The sequence below is a fragment of the Hemitrygon akajei genome, chromosome 28 (assembly GCF_048418815.1).
Source record: "Hemitrygon akajei chromosome 28, sHemAka1.3, whole genome shotgun sequence".
Lineage (NCBI taxonomy): Eukaryota > Metazoa > Chordata > Chondrichthyes > Myliobatiformes > Dasyatidae > Hemitrygon > Hemitrygon akajei.
Window position 1 is genome coordinate 16,027,382 of NC_133151.1, and position 17,583 is coordinate 16,044,964.

The following is a 17,583-nucleotide window of genomic DNA, read 5'->3' on the forward strand; positions in this document are numbered from 1 at the left end:
GTTTGAGGACGGATTGAGGAGTGGTGTTTGGGGAGGGTTAGAAGGAGGAAGGGTTGAGGGGGCAGGGTTGAGTAGGAACTTGGGGAATTGGTGACTGGGGTCCCAGGGATTTGGTGACTGGGACCCTGGGTATTTGGTGATGATGGGGACCTGGGTATTTGGTGATGATGGGGACCTGGGTATTTGGTGATGATGGGGACCTGGGTACTTGGTGACTGGGGACCCGGGTGTTTGGTGACTGGGGTCACTGGTATTTGGTGATGATGGGGACCCAGGATTTGGTGACTGGGGTCACTGGTATTTGGTGATGATGGGGACCCAGGATTTGGTGATGATGGGGACCCGGGTATTTAGTGATAATGGGGACCCAGGTATTTGGTGACTGGGGACCCGGGTATTTGGTGATGATGGGGACCCGGGTATTTGGTGATGAAGGGGACCCAGGATTTGGTGATGATGGGGACCCAGGATTTGGTGATGATGGGGACCCGGGTATTTGGTGATGATGGGGACCCGGGTATTTGGTGATGATGGGGACCCGGGTATTTGGTGATGATGGGGACCCAGAATTTGGTGATGATGGGGACCCGGGTATTTGGTGATGATGGGGACCCGGGTATTTGGTGATGATGGGGACCCAGAATTTGGTGATGATGGGGACCCGGGTATTTGGTGACTGGGGACCCATGTATTTGGTGATGATGGGGACCCGGGTATTTGGTGATGATGGGGACCCGGGTATTTGGTGACTGGGGACCCATGTATTTGGTGATGATGGGGACCCGGGTATTTGGTGATGAAGAGGACCCGGGTATTTGGTGACTGGGGACCCAGGTATTTGGTGATGATGGGGACCCAGGTATTTGGTGACTGGGGACCCGGGTATTTGGTGATGATGGGGACCCGGGTATTTGGTGATGATGGGGACCCAGGATTTGGTGATGATGGGGACCCGGGTATTTGGTGATGATGGGGACCCGGGTATTTGGTGATGATGGGGACCCAGGATTTGGTGATGATGGGGACCCGGGTATTTGGTGATGATGGGGACCCGGGTATTTGGTGATGATGGGGACCCAGGATTTGGTGATGATGGGGACCCGGGTATTTGGTGATGATGGGGACCCGTGTATTTGGTGATGATGGGGACCCAGGATTTGGTGATGTTGGGGACCCGGGAATTTGGTGATGATGGGGACCCGGGTATTTGGTGATGATGGGGACTCAGGTATTTGGTGATGATGGGGACCTGGGTATTTGGTGACTGGGGACCCAGGTATTTGCTGATGATGGGGACCCGGATATTTGGTGACTGGGGACCCGGGTATTTGGTGATGATGGGGACCCGGGTATTTGGTGACTGGGGACACGGGTATTTGGTGATGATGGGGACCCGGGTATTTGGTGACTGGGGACCCGGGTATTTGGTAATGATGGGGACCCGGGTATTTGGTGACTGGGGTCACTGGTATTTGGTGATGAAGGGGACCCGGGTATTTGGTGATGATGGGGACCCGGGTATTTGGTGATGATGGGGACCCAGGTATTTGGTGACTGGGGTCACTGGTATTTGGTGATGAAGGGGACCCGGGTATTTGGTGATGATGGGGACCCGGGTATTTGGTGATGATGGGGACCCAGGTATTTGGTGACTGGGGACCCAGGTATTTGGTGATGATGGGGACCCAGATATTTGGTGACTGGGGACCTGGGTATTTGGTGATGATGGGGACCCGGGTATTTGGTGACTGGGGACCCAGGTATTTGGTGATGATGGGGACCCAGATATTTGGTGACTGGGGACCTGGGTATTTGGTGATGATGGGGACCCGGGTATTTGGTGATGATGGGGACCCGGATATTTGGTGACTGGGGACACGGGTATTTGGTGATGATGGGGACCCGGGTATTTGGTGATGATGTGGACCCGGGTATTTGGTGATGATGTGGACCCGGGTATTTGGTGATGATGGGGACCCGGGTATTTGGTGATGATGGGGACCCGGGTATTTGGTGATGATGGGGACCCGGGTATTTGGTGACTGGGGACACGGGTATTTGGTGATGATGGGGACCCGGGTATTTGGTGACTGGGGACACGGGTATTTGGTGATGATGGGAACCCGGGTATTTGGTGATGATGGGGACCCGGGTATTTGGTGATGATGGGGACCTGGGTATTTGGTGATGATGGAGACCCGGGTATTTGGTGACTGGGGACCCGGGTATTTGGTAATGATGGGGACCCGGGTATTTGGTGATGATGGGGACCCGAGTATTTGGTGACTGGGGACCCGGGTATTTGGTAAATAGGAACCCTGGGATTTGGTTCGTATTGGACCCGTAGACTTGCCAAGGACCTGGGGACATGCTGTGGTAGAGCAGGTCACTTACTCAGAATGGGCTTGCTTCTCGGAAAAGACCCTCAGGCAGAAGTCGCCCTCCTTGTTGGGTTCGAAGGTGGACGGGACGATGATGTACTCTCCCGGCGGCAGCCTGAAGCGGCTGCTCACCTCCCGGAGGTTGATGAAGAGCTCCGAGCGGGCGCGCGACCCGTGCGTCAGGAAGAAGTCGCGCTTCAGGTGGACGGCCGACCGCCCGGCGTACTGGAACACAGCGAGAGCGGGGATCAGGGGTGGGGAGAGCAGAAAGCGGGAAACCCGAGCAGGAAGGCAACACTCAACGGGGCAGTCAGCGACCGTGGGGAGAGAAACAAAAGATCAGCTTCAATTGTCACAGTGCCACAACCCCACCCTCCACTGTAACCACTCCGGCCTCGCATTCACTCGGACCCCAGTTGTGGTCACACCCACCTCTGTGACCCTGCCTCCTCGCCTTCGCCCCGCCCAGTCGTAGAAGCCACGCCCCCTCAGCCGCCAATCTCACGGAGCCTCAACAAACTCCGCCCACCTAGCATAGACCGCACCCCCGGTGGCATAACCGTTGTCACGGCTACTCACCCATGGTAACTCCGCCCCCATTCCTATCCCTGGGTCCCTACTGCAGCCGTTCTTAACTCCGCCCTCTCACCTCTGTCCCCGCCTACCCACTCAGCTCCGCCCACTCGTCAGCCACTCCCTTGCCGTAACCACGCCTCTTTGCCATAGCTCCGCCCTCCATCCCAATCTGTCACCGTAAGCCCGCCCCACACCCTCAAACCATTCTACCCCCTCACTCCTCCCCCCCACTCACCTCGTCCCTACTCCCTACCCTTTGCTGTAACACCAACCCCCTTGCTTTTCCTGGTAACCCCACCCCTTTTCGGCTGCCCCTCCCCTTTTGCAACCACTCAGACCTCTGCCCCACCCCCTCGCTGCAGCCCCACCCTCTTTCAGAAACCCCGCCCCTTTCACAACCACACAAAATACTGCCCCCACACTGTCCCCACCCTTTTTAATAACGTGCCCCCCCCTTCCTTAGCTCTGACCTGTGTGCATTCAAAATAATCCCTCACACACCAGACCCACGCACCCCGTTCGGGGGTCCCCTGTCACCCGAGGGAGGGTACCTGCGGCAGGGAGGTTCTTACCTCTTGGGGTACCTGTGGAGAAGCAGAGAGAGAATCAGGCAAGGAGCGGCCCCGCAGGCCGAATGGCCTACCTACTCAGTACCCGACACCACACCAACCCCGACACCCCCACTTGGCCTCCGTTCCGTCCCGCCTCCCGTGTGGGTCGGAGGGTGGGGTCACCTCGAAGGGAGGGCAGGCTAGAGGTGGGGGATCTTGTGGGGAGGAGTGCACCCCCCGAGACCCGCAGAGAGGGAGCAAACCTCGTAGATGGCGAAGCCGATGGTCTCCATGTCCTGTCCGTCCTGGCGGAGTCGGCGACGGTTCTTCTGCATCAGGGCGATGAGGAAGCTACAGCCCGATTCCTGGTGCTCAGAGTCATCATCCTCCTCCCGCAGCTCCATCTTAAACTGAGGATTAATCCAGAACGTGGCTGGAGAGGGACGGGCAGACCGTCAGGCAGAGACAACTAACCGATCAGACCCGTCCCATCAATCTGAGACAGGCCTCGCCCACATCCCATCAATCAGAGAGAGGCCACACCCACATCCCATCAATCTGAGACAGGCCTCGCCCACATCCCATCAATCAGAGGCCACACCCACATCCCATCAGTCAGAGAGGGGCCACACCCACATCCCATCAATCTGAGAGAGGCCACACCCACATCCCATCAATCTGAGACAGGCCTCGCCCACATCCCATCAATCAGAGAGAGGCCACACCCACATCCCATCAATCAGAGAGAGGCCACACCCACATCCCATCAATCAGAGAGGGGCCACACCCACATCCCATCAGTCAGAGAGGGGCCACACCCACATCCCATCAATCTGAGAGAGGCCACACCCACATCCCATCAATCTGAGACAGGCCTCGCCCACATCCCATCAATCAGAGAGAGGCCACACCCACATCCCATCAATCAGAGAGAGGCCACACCCACATCCCATCAATCAGAGAGAGGCCACACCCACATCCCATTAGTCAGAGGCCACACCCACATCCCATCAATCAGAGAGAGGCCACACCCACATCCCATCAATCAGAGAGAGGCCACACCCACATCCCATCAATCAGAGAGAGGCCACACCCACATCCCATTAGTCAGAGGCCACACCCACATCCCATCAGTCAGAGAGGGGCCACACCCACCTCCCATCAGTCAGAGGGGCCACACCCACATCCCATCAATCAGAGAGGCCACACCCACCTCCCATCAGTCAGAGGGGCCACACCCACCTCCCATCAGTCAGAGAGGGGCCACACCCACCTCCCATCAGTCAGAGGGGCCACACCCACCTCCCATCAGTCAGAGAGGGGCCACACCCACCTCCCATCAGTCAGAGAGAGGCCACACCCACGTCCCATCAATCATAGAGAGGCCACACCCACATCCCATCAGTCAGAGGGGCCACACCCACATCCCATCAATCAGAGAGGCCACACCCACATCCCATCAGTCAGAGAGAGGCCACACCCACGTCCCATCAATCAGACGGAGGCCACACTGTCAGAGAGAGGACTCACACTTGACCTCTCAATGTTAGAGGCTCCTCCCTCAGCTCGCTAATCACAGAGATCGCCAGCCAATGGCCTGTCAATCACAGAGCCATGCGCAGCCTGTCAATCACCACAAAGCCCCACCTATGTCCTGTCAATCACCATTCAGGCCCAGAGCAGGGCCTATCCCCTGCTGAGATCCCTCCCATGACCTGTCACTCAGTGCCAGTCCCTGCCCATGACCTGTCAATCAACAGGAGCCATCGTCCATGGCCAGTCAATCACAGAGGCTCTGCCAATCACCGTCAGGCCTCGCCACTGCCCAGAGTAGGCCCCACCCACAGCCCGTCACTCCAGGCAAGGGGACATTTTGGGAGAGCCCGAGGAGGCATCTTGTCACTCATAAGGTTGTGTGAATCTGGAACGGGCTGCCAGCAGATGGGAGAGCTATGCAGGTCTCTGAACGAGGTGCGTGTGGTTAGGATGAGGCACAGATTAGATGGGCTGAAGGCTCTGTTTCTGTGCTGTACTGCTCCACAACTCTACCTTGACTACAGACTGCATCAGAGCCAGGCCAAGCTGCTGTTAAACCCCAGAGCAGACAGGCGGACGGGTGGGAGGGTGGTTGAACCCACCCCGACCGAGCTTCGAGACCACAGACCTGGGTTACGCCAGGAGATCGGGTCCCACATGCAAACTTTCCTTCCGGAAAGTGTGTGAGTTTGTCTGAGTGTGTGTGTGTGAGTTTGTGTGAGTGTGTGTGCGTGTGAGTTTGTGTGTGTGTGTGAGTGTGTCTGAGTTTGTGTGTATGTGTGTGAGTTTGTGTGTGTGCGTGTCTGTGTGTGCGTGTGAGTTTCTGTGTGCATGTGTGTGTGTGTGTGAGTTTCTGTGTGCGTGTGTGTGAGTGCGCGTGTGTGAGGGTGTGTGTGCGTGTGTGTGAGTGTGTGTGTTTCTGTGTGTGTGTGTGTGTGTGTGTGTGTGAGGGTGTGTGTGTGTGTGTGTGAGGGTGTGTGTGTGTGTGCGTGTGTGTGTGTGTGTGTGTGTGTGTGTGTGTGTGTGTGTGTGTGTGTGTGTGTGTGTGTGAGGGGTTTACCTCTGGTACTCTGGTTGCCTCCCACCTCCCAACACCGTGCGTGGTCGGTGGTTGATGGGTCCACCGTGTCCTGTGGAGGGAGTGTGTGATGATATGCCGGAATGCCCCCCACCCTTCGCTCCTCACCCCCCGTACGTCCTCGGGTTAACACCACTTGTTTCGATGTAGGTGTGGAATCGGTGGGATGGTTTTCCCTGGAGTGAAGGATGGACATACAAGTGTGGTCTGGAGAGAGTTGACAGGGAGGAACTGAGGGTGGGTGGGTGGGGCTGTGCGCTCCGTACCTGGGAAGTTCCTGCACCCTCCGGCCGTGCTCCCCGGTCTCCACGACCCCTCGTACAGCGAGGTGCTCCAGGAGTGCAGCCTGTCCGAGCACAACGCGTCCGCCGTCAGGTTACAGATCTCCAGCCGGTTGAACTCCCTCTGGAAGTCCGCAAACGACATCCTGGCGGGGAGGGGGGAACGGGCAGTTAAACGGGTGAGGGGTGGTTGTGAGCGCACACACACAGTGTGTGCATCAGAGTAGTGAATCTGTGGAACGCTCTGCCACAGACAGCAGGGGAGGTCAAGTCCACGGGTATATTTAAGGTGGAAGTTGATAGTTTCCTGATCGGTCAGGGCATCACAGGATATGGCGAGAAAGCAGGTGTGTGGGGTTGATTGGGATCCGCGGTGAGCCATGATGGAATAGCGGAGAAGACTCGATGGGCTGAATGGCCTAATTCTGACTGTACATCTTATGGTCTTTTGGGGACACTCACAGCGACACAAACACATCCACACATACACTCAACCACATGACAATACCGGGGGCCCCGTGGGGTCATATGGTTACTGTGAGATTGCACTGGCCTACAGCTCCAAACGTTACTGACACACAGACCCACTGACACTTCCCAAGACAGACTTCACACATCCTCCGACATCTCCCACACACACCCAACACAGACTTCACACACCCTCCGACATCTCCCACACACACCCAACACAGACTTCACACACCCTCCGACATCTCCCACACACACCCAACACAGACTTCACACACCCTCCGACATCTCCCACACACCCAACACAGACTTCACACACCCTCCGACATCTCCCACACACCCAACACAGTCTTCACACACCCTCCAACATCTCCCACACACCCAACACAGACTTCACACACCCTCCGACATCTCCCACACACACCCAACACAGACATCACACACCCTCCGACATCTCCCACACACACACAACACAGACTTCACACACCCTCCTACATCTCCCACACACACCCAACACAGACTTCACACACCCTCCGACATCTCCCACACACCCTCCGACATCTCCCACACACACAACACAGACTTCACACACCCTCCGACATCTCCCACACACCCTCCGACATCTCCCACACACACAACACAGACTTCACACACCCTCCGACATCTCCCACACACACAACACAGACTTCACACACCCTCCGACATCTCCCACACACCCTCCGACATCTCCCACACACACAACACAGACTTCACACACCCTCCGACATCTCCCACACACACAACACAGACTTCACACACCCTCCAACATCTCCCACACACACCCAACACAGACTTCACACACCCTCCGACATCTCCCACACAAACCCTCCGACATCTCCCACACACACCCAACACAGACTTCACACACCCTCCGACATCTCCCACACACACCCAACACAGACTTCACACACCCTCCGACATCTCCCACACACACCCAACACAGACTTCACACACCCTCCGACATCTCCCACACACCCAACACAGACTTCACACACCCTCCGACATCTCCCACACACCCAACACAGACTTCACACACCCTCCGACATCTCCCACTCACACCCAACACAGACATCACACACCCTCCGACATCTCCCACACACACCCAACACAGACTTCACACACCCTCCTACATCTCCCACACACACACAACACAGACTTCACACACCCTCCGACATCTCCCACACACACCCAACACAGACATCACACACCCTCCTACATCTCCCACACACACCCAACACAGACTTCACACACCCTCCGACATCTCCCACACACACCCAACACAGACTTCACACACCCTCCGACATCTCCCACACACACCCAACACAGACTTCACACACCCTCCGACATCTCCCACACACCCAACACAGACTTCACACACCCTCCGACATCTCCCACACACACCCAACACAGACTTCACACACCCTCCGACATCTCCCACACACCCAACACAGACTTCACACACCCTCCGACATCTCCCACACATACCCAACACAGACTTCACACACCCTCCGACATCTCCCACACACACCCAACACAGACTTCACACACCCTCCGACATCTCCCACACACACCCAACACAGACTTCACACCCTCCGACATCTCCCACACACACCCAACACAGACTTCACACACCCTCCGACATCTCCCACACACACCCAACACAGACTTCACACACCCTCCGACATCTCCCACACACACCCAAGACAGACTTCACACACCCTCCGACATCTCCCACACATCCAACACAGACTTCACACACCCTCCGACATCTCCCACACACACCCAACACAGACTTCACACACCCTCCGACATCTCCCACACACACCCAACACAGTCTTCACACACCCTCCAACATCTCCCACACACACCCAACACAGACTTCACACACCCTCCGACATCTCCCACACACACCCAACACAGACTTCACACACCCTCCGACATCTCCCACACACACCCAACACAGACTTCACACACCCTCCGACATCTCCCACACACACCCAACACAGACTTCACACACCCTCCGACATCTCCCACACACCCTCCGACATCTCCCACACACACCCAACACAGACTTCACACACCCTCCGACATCTCCCACACACCCTCCGACATCTCCCACACACACCCAACACAGACTTCACACACCCTCCGACATCTCCCACACACACCCAACACAGACTTCACACACCCTCCGACATCTCCCACACACACCCAACACAGACTTCACACACCCTCCGACATCTCCCACACACACCCAACACAGACTTCACACACCCTCCGACATCTCCCACACACACCCAACACAGACTTCACACACCCTCCGACATCTCCCACACATCCAACACAGACTTCACACACCCTCCGACATCTCCCACACACACCCAACACAGACTTCACACACCCTCCGACATCTCCCACACACACCCAACACAGACTTCACACACCCTCCGACATCTCCCACACACACACAACACAGACTTCACACACCCTCCGACATCTCCCACACACACCCAACACAGACTTCACACACCCTCCGACATCTCCCACACACACCCAACACAGACTTCACACACCCTCCGACATCTCCCACACACACCCAACACAGACTTCACACACCCTCCGACATCTCCCACACACACCCAACACAGACTTCACACACCCTCCGACATCTCCCACACACACCCAACACAGACTTCACACACCCTCCGACATCTCCCACACACACCCAACACAGACTTCACACACCCTCCGACATCTCCCACACACACCCAACACAGACTTCACACACCCTCCGACATCTCCCACACATACCCAACACAGACTTCACACACCCTCCGACATCTCCCACACATACCCAACACAGACTTCACACACCCTCCGACATCTCCCACACCGCCCTGCTGTGTTGCCTGCAGCCACGGAGAATCTGACACGTCAAACTCACCAGAACTCCCCATCCTCCAACTTCACCTGCATCTCCCTGCGGTGGCCGGGATCGACGTGATTCCACTCACTGGATCTGTGGGAAAATGGGATTGTCGTGTTGGTTGAAGTCCATCTCCATCCAGACAGTATTCATAACCTAACAAAACGGCATTCCTCCGGGACCACAGTGCACCCACTCAACATCCATCACACCCGACACATAAAACAAAATATTGCCACAAAGAAGTTAATATCATTCAAAATGCATGCAGTGCACAGCTCAGGTTAACAGGAAGCAGCTCGGTGTCCTGGTGACGAGACCTCAGTGGAGGCAGGGTGTTCGTCAGTCTCACAGCCTGAGGGAGGAAGCCGTTACCCAGTCTGACAGTGCCAGTCCTGATGCTCCTGTACCTCCTCCCTGACGGTAGTGGGTCAGAGAGATTGTGGGACGGGTGGCCGGGATCCTGAACAATACTTTGGGCCCTACAACACTCCCGGTAAACGTCACGAATGGCGGGGGGGGGGGGGGGGTGGTTAGAGACTCCGGTGAACCCCTCGGCTGTTTTTACTGTCCTCTGTTTCGGCTGTTCCTCACCCAAGTAATGGGAGGCGTTGTCGAGAGTAGCGGACGGAACGCGGTCATCACGGGCACGTCCAGTTTAAGATGGTGCTAGTGAATCCTAGTGACTTCTGGCTGGAGGCCGACACAGCAAGGAAAGCAACTGAATACTTCGTTAGTCTAGCAAAGGATCGTGGCAAACAACGGTCTCTAGCTTCCCTCTGGATTTGGAGGCAAGTGCATGTGGCAGAATGTGGTCGGGCTGCATAACACTACGGGGCAGAAAACGCTGGTGGGAGTTGTGTACAGGCCACCTAACAGTAGTAGTGAGGTTGGGGATAGCATTAACCAGGAAATTAGAAACGTGTGCAATAAAGGAACAGTAGTTATAATGGGTGACTTCAATCTACATATAGACTGGGTGAACCAAATTGGTAAGGGTGCTGAGGAAGAGGATTTCTTGGAATGTATGTGGGATGGTTTTCTGAACCAACATGTCGAGGAACCAACTAGAGAGCAGGCCATTCTAGATTGGGTATTGAGCAATGAGGAAGGGTTAGTTTGCAATCTTGTCGTGCGAGGCCCCTTGGGTAAGAGTGACCATAATATGGTGGAATTCTTCATTAAGGTGGAGAGTGACATAGTTAATTCAGAAACAAAGGTTCTGAACTTAAAGAAGGGTAACTTTGAAGGTATGAGACGTGAATTAGCTAAGATACCCTGGCAAATGATACTTAAAGGGTTGACGGTGGATATGCAATGGCAAGCATTTAAAGATCGCATGGATGAACTACAACAATTGTTCATCCCAGTTTGGCAAAAGAATAAACCAGGGAAGGTAGTGTACCCGTGGCTGACAAGGGAAATTAGGGATAGTATCAAGTCCAAAGAAGAAACATATAAATTAGCCAGAAAAAGCAGCACACCTGAGAACTGGGAGAAATTCAGAGACCAGCAGAGGAGGACAAAGGGCTTAATTAGGAAAGGGAAAAAAGATTATGAGAGAAAGCTGGCAGGGAACATAAAAACTGACTGTAAAAGCTTTTATAGATATGTGAAAAGAAAAAGATTGGTCAAGACAAATGTAAGTCCCTTACAGTCAGAAACAGGTGAATTGATCATAGGGAACAAGGACATGGCAGACCAATTGAATAACTGGTTCTGTCTTCACTAAGGAGGACATAAATAATCTTCCGGAAATAGTAAGGGACCGAGGGTCTAGTGAGATGGAGGAACTGAGGGAAATACATGTTAGTAGGGAAGTGGTGTTAGGTAAATTGAAGGGATTAAAGGCAGATAAATCCCCAGGGCCAGATGGTCTGCATCCCAGAGTGCTTAAGGAAGTAGCCCAAGAAATAGTGGATGCATTAGTGATAATTTTTCAAAACTCCTTAGATTCTGGATTAGTTCCTGAGGATTGGAGGGTAGCTAATGTAACCCCACTTTTTAAAAAAGGAGGGAGAGAGAAACCGGGGAATTATAGACCGGTTAGTCTGACATCAGTGATGGGGAAAATGCTAGAGTCGGTTATCAAAGATGTGATAACAGCACATTTGGAAAGAGGTGAAATCATCGGACAAAGTCAACATGGATTTGTGAAAGAAAAATCATGTCTGACGAATCTTACAGAATTTTTTGAAGATGTAACTAGTAGAGTGGATAGGGGAGAGCCAGTGGATGTGGTATATTTAGATTTTCAAAAAGCTTTTGACAAGGTCCCACACAGGAGATTAGTGTGCAAACTTAAAGCACACGGTATTGGGGGTATGGTATTGATGTGGATAGAGAATTGGTTGGCAGACAGGAAGCAAAGAGTGGGAGTAAACGGGACCTTTTCAGAATGGCAGGCAGTGACTAGTGGGGTACCGCAAGGCTCAGTGCTGGGACCCCAGTTGTTTACAATATATATTAATGATATAGACAAGGGAATTAAATGCAGCATCTCCAAGTTTGCGGACAACACGAAGCTGGGCGGTGGTGTTAGCTGTGAGGAGGATGCTAAGAGGATGCAGGGTGACTTGGATAGGTTAGGTGAGTGGGCAAATTCATGGCAGATGCAATTTAATGTGGATAAATGTGAGGTTATCCACTTTGGTTGCAAGAACAGGAAAACAGATTATTATCTGAATGGTGGCCGATTAGGAAAAGGGGAGGTGCAACGAGACCTGGGTGTCATTGTACACCAGTCATTGAAGGTGGGCATGCAGGTACAGCAGGCGGTGAAAAAGGCAAATGGTATGTTGGCATTCATAGCAAAAGGATTTGAGTACAGGAGCAGGGAGGTTCTACTGCAGTTGTACAAGGCCTTGGTGAGACCGCACCTAGAGTATTGTGTGCAGTTTTGGTCCTCTAATCTGAGGAAAGACATTCTTGCCATAGAGGGAGTACAGAGAAGGTTCACCAGATTGATTCCTGGGATGGCAGGACTTTCATATGAAGACTGGATTGACTAGGCTTATACTCACTGGAATTTAGAAGATTGAGGGGGGATCTTATTGAAATGTATAAAATTCTAAAGGGATTGGACAGGCTAGATGCAGGAAGATTGTTTCTGATGTTGGGGAAGTCCAGAACGAGGGGTCACAGTTTAAGGAGAAAGGGGAAGCCTTTTAGGACCAAGATGAGGAAAAACTTCTTCACACAGAGAGTGGTGAATCTGTTGTGGAATTCTCTGCCACAGGAAACAGTCGAGGCCGGTTCATTGGCTATATTTAAGAGGGAGTTAGATATGGCCCTTGTGGCTAAAGGGATCAGGGGGTATGGAGAGAAAGCAGGTACAGGGTTCTGAGTTGGATGATCAGCCATGATCATACTGAATGGTGGTGCAGGCTCGAAGGGCCGAATGGCCTACTCCTGCACCTATTTTCCATGTTTCTAACCAAGGTGAGATGAGGTGAGGCAGCTGGCCTATCACCAAGAACAAGGAAGATCCAAGGTTTGGTTGATTTAAGCACTGGGCCACAGTCATAGATAAATACAGCACAGAAACAGGCTCTTTGGCCCATCTAGTCCATGCTGAACCATTTAAGCTGCCTACTCCCATTAACCCACACCGGGACCACAGCCCTCCACACTCCTCCCATCCATGCGCCCATCCAAACTCTCTTCAACGTTGGAATCGAGCTCGCATCCACCACTTGCACTGTCAGCCCGTTCCACACTCTCACCACCCTCCGAGTGAAGAAGAGTTTCCCCACATGTTCCTCTTAAACTTTTCACCTTTCACCCTTAACCCATGACCTCTGGTTGTCGTCCCACCCAACCTCACTGAAAAAAGCCTGCTTGCATTTGCCCTATCTATACCCCTAATAATTTTGTATACCTCTGTCAAATCTCCCCTCAATCTTCTACATTCCAGGGAATAAAGTCCTGACCTATTCGATCTTTCCCTATAACTCGGGTCCTCCAGACCCGGCAACAACCTTGTAAATTCTCTCTGTGCTCTTTCAACCTTATTTACGTCTCTCCTGTAGGTAGGTGACCAAAACTACACACAATACTCCAAATCAGGCCTCACCAACGTCTTATACAACTTCAACACAACATCCCCTCTCCAGTACTCAATACATTGACTTATAAAGGCCAAGGTGCCAACAGCTTTCTTTATGACCCCATCTACCTGTGATGCCACTTTCAAGGAGTTATGGACCAGTATTCCCAGATCCCTCTGTTCTACCACACCCCTCGGTGCCCGATCATTCACTGTGTGAGACCCACCCCGGCTGGTCCCTCCAAAGCGAACCTCCTTTCAGTGGTATCTGCAGGAAGGGCTGCCACAAGAAGGGTACATCCATCATCGAAGATCCCCGCCATCTTCTCACAGCTCCCGTCGGGCAGGGGGCACGGGAGCCTGAGGGCCCACACCGCCGGGTTCAGGAATGGCTCCTTCCCTTCGACCTTTCAGATCCCGGACCAGCCAGTCCGCCCCTGAACACTCCCTCCGCACAGCGACACCGTGTCCGGTGTCCACGGCAACGGGCGGCCGTTCGACCGCCTGCTCCTTAACCCTCACACACACACACACACACACACACACACACAGCGCTGGCGGAACTCAGCAGGTCAGGCAGCGTGGAGCGGACACTCGACGTTTCGGGCCGAGACCCTTCATCAGGACTGGAAAAGGAGGGGGAAAGGTAGGGTTGGGGAGGGCGGGAGGGCACAGGTGAGGGGGAAGGTGGGTGAGTGGGGAGAGGGGGGATGAAGTGAGACACTGGGAGGTGATAGGTGAGACCAGGTGAGGGGGAAGGTGGGTGGGTGGGGAGAGGGGGGATGAAGTGAGACACTGGGAGGTGATAAGTGAGACCAGGTGAGGGGGAAGGTGGGTGGGTGGGGAGAGGGGGGATGAAGTGAGACACTGGGAGGTGATAGGCGAGACCAGGTGAGGGGGAAGGTGGGTGGGTCGGGGGAGAGGGGGGATGAAGTGAGACACTGGGAGGTGATAGGTGAGACCAGGTGAGGGGGAAGGTGGGTGGGTGGGGGAGAGGGGGGATGAAGTGAGACACTGGGAGGTGATGGGTGAGACCAGGTGAGGGGGAAGGTGGGTGGGGGAGAGGGGGGATGAAGTGTGACACTGGGAGGTGATAGGCGAGACCAGGTGAGGGGGAAGGTGGGTGGGTCGGGGGAGAGGGGGGATGAAGTGAGACACTGGGAGGTGATGGGTGAGACCAGGTGAGGGGGAAGGTGGGGTGGGTGGGGGAGAGGGGGGATGAAGTGAGACACTGGGAGGTGATGGGTGAGACCAGGTGAGGGGGAAGGTGGGTGGGTGGGGGAGAGGGAGGATGAAGTGAGACACTGGGAGGTGATAGGTGTGACCAGGTGAGGGGGAAGGTGGGTGGGTGGGGGAGAGGGGGGATGAAGTGAGACACTGGGAGGTGATAGGTGAGACCAGGTGAGGGGGAAGGTGGGTGAGTGGGGAGAGGGGGGATGAAGTGAGACACTGGGAGGTGATAGGTGAGACCAGGTGAGAGGGAAGGTGGGTGAGTGGGGGAGAGGGGGGATGAAGTGAGACACTGGGAGGTGAGAGTTGAGACCAGGTGAGGGGGAAGGTGGGTTGGTGGGGGAGAGGGGGATGAAGTGAGACACTGGGAGGTGATAGGTGAGACCAGGTGAGGGGGAAGGTGGGTGGGGGAGAGGGGGGATGAAGTGAGACACTGGGAGGTGATCGGTGAGACCAGGTGAGGGGGAAGGTGGGTGGGTGGGGGAGAGGGGGGATGAAGTGAGACACTGGGAGGTGATAGGTGAGACCAGGTGAGGGGGAAGGTGGGTGGGTGGGGAGGGGGGGATGAAGTGAGACACTGGGAGGTGATAGGTGAGACCGGGTGAGGGGGAAGGTGGGTGATGCCTTTCCTCTGGCTGTGTGTGGTCAGTGCTCATCCGGGTACCACACTGGGTAGGGAGGGGGCCGCGCTTGGGAGGGGAGGCGCACCCACCTGTCACTCCAGGGTCCAGTCCACTCCACCTCACCCCAGGGATTTCGAAGACGGACCAGTTTCACCAGGCCTCCTCGGCACAGTACCTACCAGGGGCAGGGGGGTGGAGGGTGGGGGGGGGGGGATGGGAAGGAGAGGGGGAGACAGGGAGGAGGGAGTGGAGAGAGAGCGAAAGGTCGAGATAAATCATTCCCAGTAAACAGCGGGTGGGAAGACGGTCGAGTTTTTCAGGATACTCAGTGCGAATGTGTGAGAGAGCGTGTGTGTGCGGGTGTGCCTCAGTACGAGTGTGCAGGTGTGTGCGTGAGAGAGAGAGCTCACGTGAGTGTGTGTCTGTGTGTTTGTACCTGTGCGTACGCGCGTGAGTGTGTGTCTGTGTGTTTGTACCTGTGCGTACGCGCGTGAGTGTGTGTCTGTGTGTTTGTACCTGTGCGTACGCGCGTGAGTGTGTGTCTGTGTGTTTGTACCTGTGCGTACGCGCGTGAGTGTGTGTCTGTGTGTGTCTGTGTGTTTGTACCTGTGCGTACGCGCGTGAGTGTGTGTCTGTGTGTTTGTACCTGTGCGTACGCGCGTGAGTGTGTGTCTGTCTGTGTCTGTGTGTTTGTACCTGTGCGTACGCGCGTGAGTGTGTGTCTGTGTGTTTGTACCTGTGCGTACGCGCGTGAGTGTGTGTCTGTGTTTGTACCTGTGCGTACGCGCGTGAGTGTGTGTCTGTGTGTTTGTACCTGTGCGTACACGCGTGAGTGTGTGTCTGTGTGTTTGTACCTGTGCGTACGCGCGTGAGTGTGTGTCTGTCTGTGTCTGTGTGTTTGTACCTGTGCGTACGCGCGTGAGTGTGTGTCTGTCTGTGTCTGTGTTTGTACCTGTGCGTACGCGCGTTTGTGTTTGTGACCGTGTGTGCGCGCTCGAGTGCGAGAGAGTGAGACTTTCCGCGCCAGTATCCACGGTGACCGTGGACGCTCCCTCACCTCCTTGGCGCCGGTCAGTGAGTAGGCGTGACCTTTGACCAGCTTCTTGAAGGTCACGGCCTCCATGTCGAACTTGCTGCTGATCTGTGTGGAGAGCAGAGGGGTCACACACTGACCAACACGGAGTGTGAGAGGGACGGGCAGTGAGGGAGCGGAGGAAGGAGAATATCACCAGGAGGGGGAAGTGAGGAGGGAGCGCCACACCACGGGAGGGGAGAGTGAGGAGGGAGCATCTCACAGTGGGAAGTATGAGGGAATGTCTCGCAGTGGTAGGGAGATGTGAGGTGGTAATGACTCACAGCGGGAGGGAGGAATGAAGAGTGAGTGACTCACAGCGGGAGGGAGAAATGAAGAGTGAGTGACTCACAGCGGGAGGGAGAAATGAGGAAAGAGCGTCTGGCCGCGAGTGAGAGAGTTGATAGGGGACCCTCTCACCACGAGGGGGAGAATTGAGGAGGGCCCTTTTGCCATGAGAGGGAGAATTGAGGAGTGAGTGGCTCACAGCGGGAGGGAGAAGTGAAAGAAGAGTGTCTTGCTGCGAGAGAGAGAAATGAGGGGGGCCCTTCACCGCGAGAGGCTGAACTGAGGGGGGACCCTCTCACGAGAGGGAGAATTGAGGGAGCCACTCGTCCTGAGAGGGAGAATTGAGGGGGAGCCCCTTGTCCCGAGAGGGAGAATTGAGGGAGCCACTCGTCCCGAGAGGGAGAATTGAGGGGGAGCCCCTCGTCATGGGAAAGGCAAGGAGGGAGTGTTTCGTGGGGGTGGGCGTAGGGGCGATTGGGTAGAACT

General features: G+C 54.9%; 1 protein-coding gene across 3 annotated transcripts in view; it reads right to left on the reverse strand.

Moving 5' to 3' along the window:
• Positions 1-17,583, reverse strand: part of LOC140717713 (calpain-1 catalytic subunit-like) — a 75,480-nt gene that overhangs the window by 25,991 nt on the left and 31,906 nt on the right. Inside the window, exons 7-13 of one of the 3 annotated variants that reach the window (XM_073031391.1) lie at positions 16,795-16,878; positions 15,827-15,912; positions 9,855-9,929; positions 6,389-6,549; positions 3,772-3,941; positions 3,530-3,541; positions 2,395-2,606 (exon numbers count right to left, since the gene is read on the reverse strand). In XM_073031391.1, the coding sequence (XP_072887492.1) occupies positions 2,395-2,606; positions 3,530-3,541; positions 3,772-3,941; positions 6,389-6,549; positions 9,855-9,929; positions 15,827-15,912; positions 16,795-16,878 (800 nt within the window). Of the gene's footprint in view, positions 1-2,394; positions 2,607-3,508; positions 3,542-3,771; positions 3,942-6,388; positions 6,550-9,854; positions 9,930-15,826; positions 15,913-16,794; positions 16,879-17,583 lie in introns of all 3 variants that reach the window. The other 2 variants (XM_073031389.1, XM_073031392.1) reach the window with 2 other exon arrangements.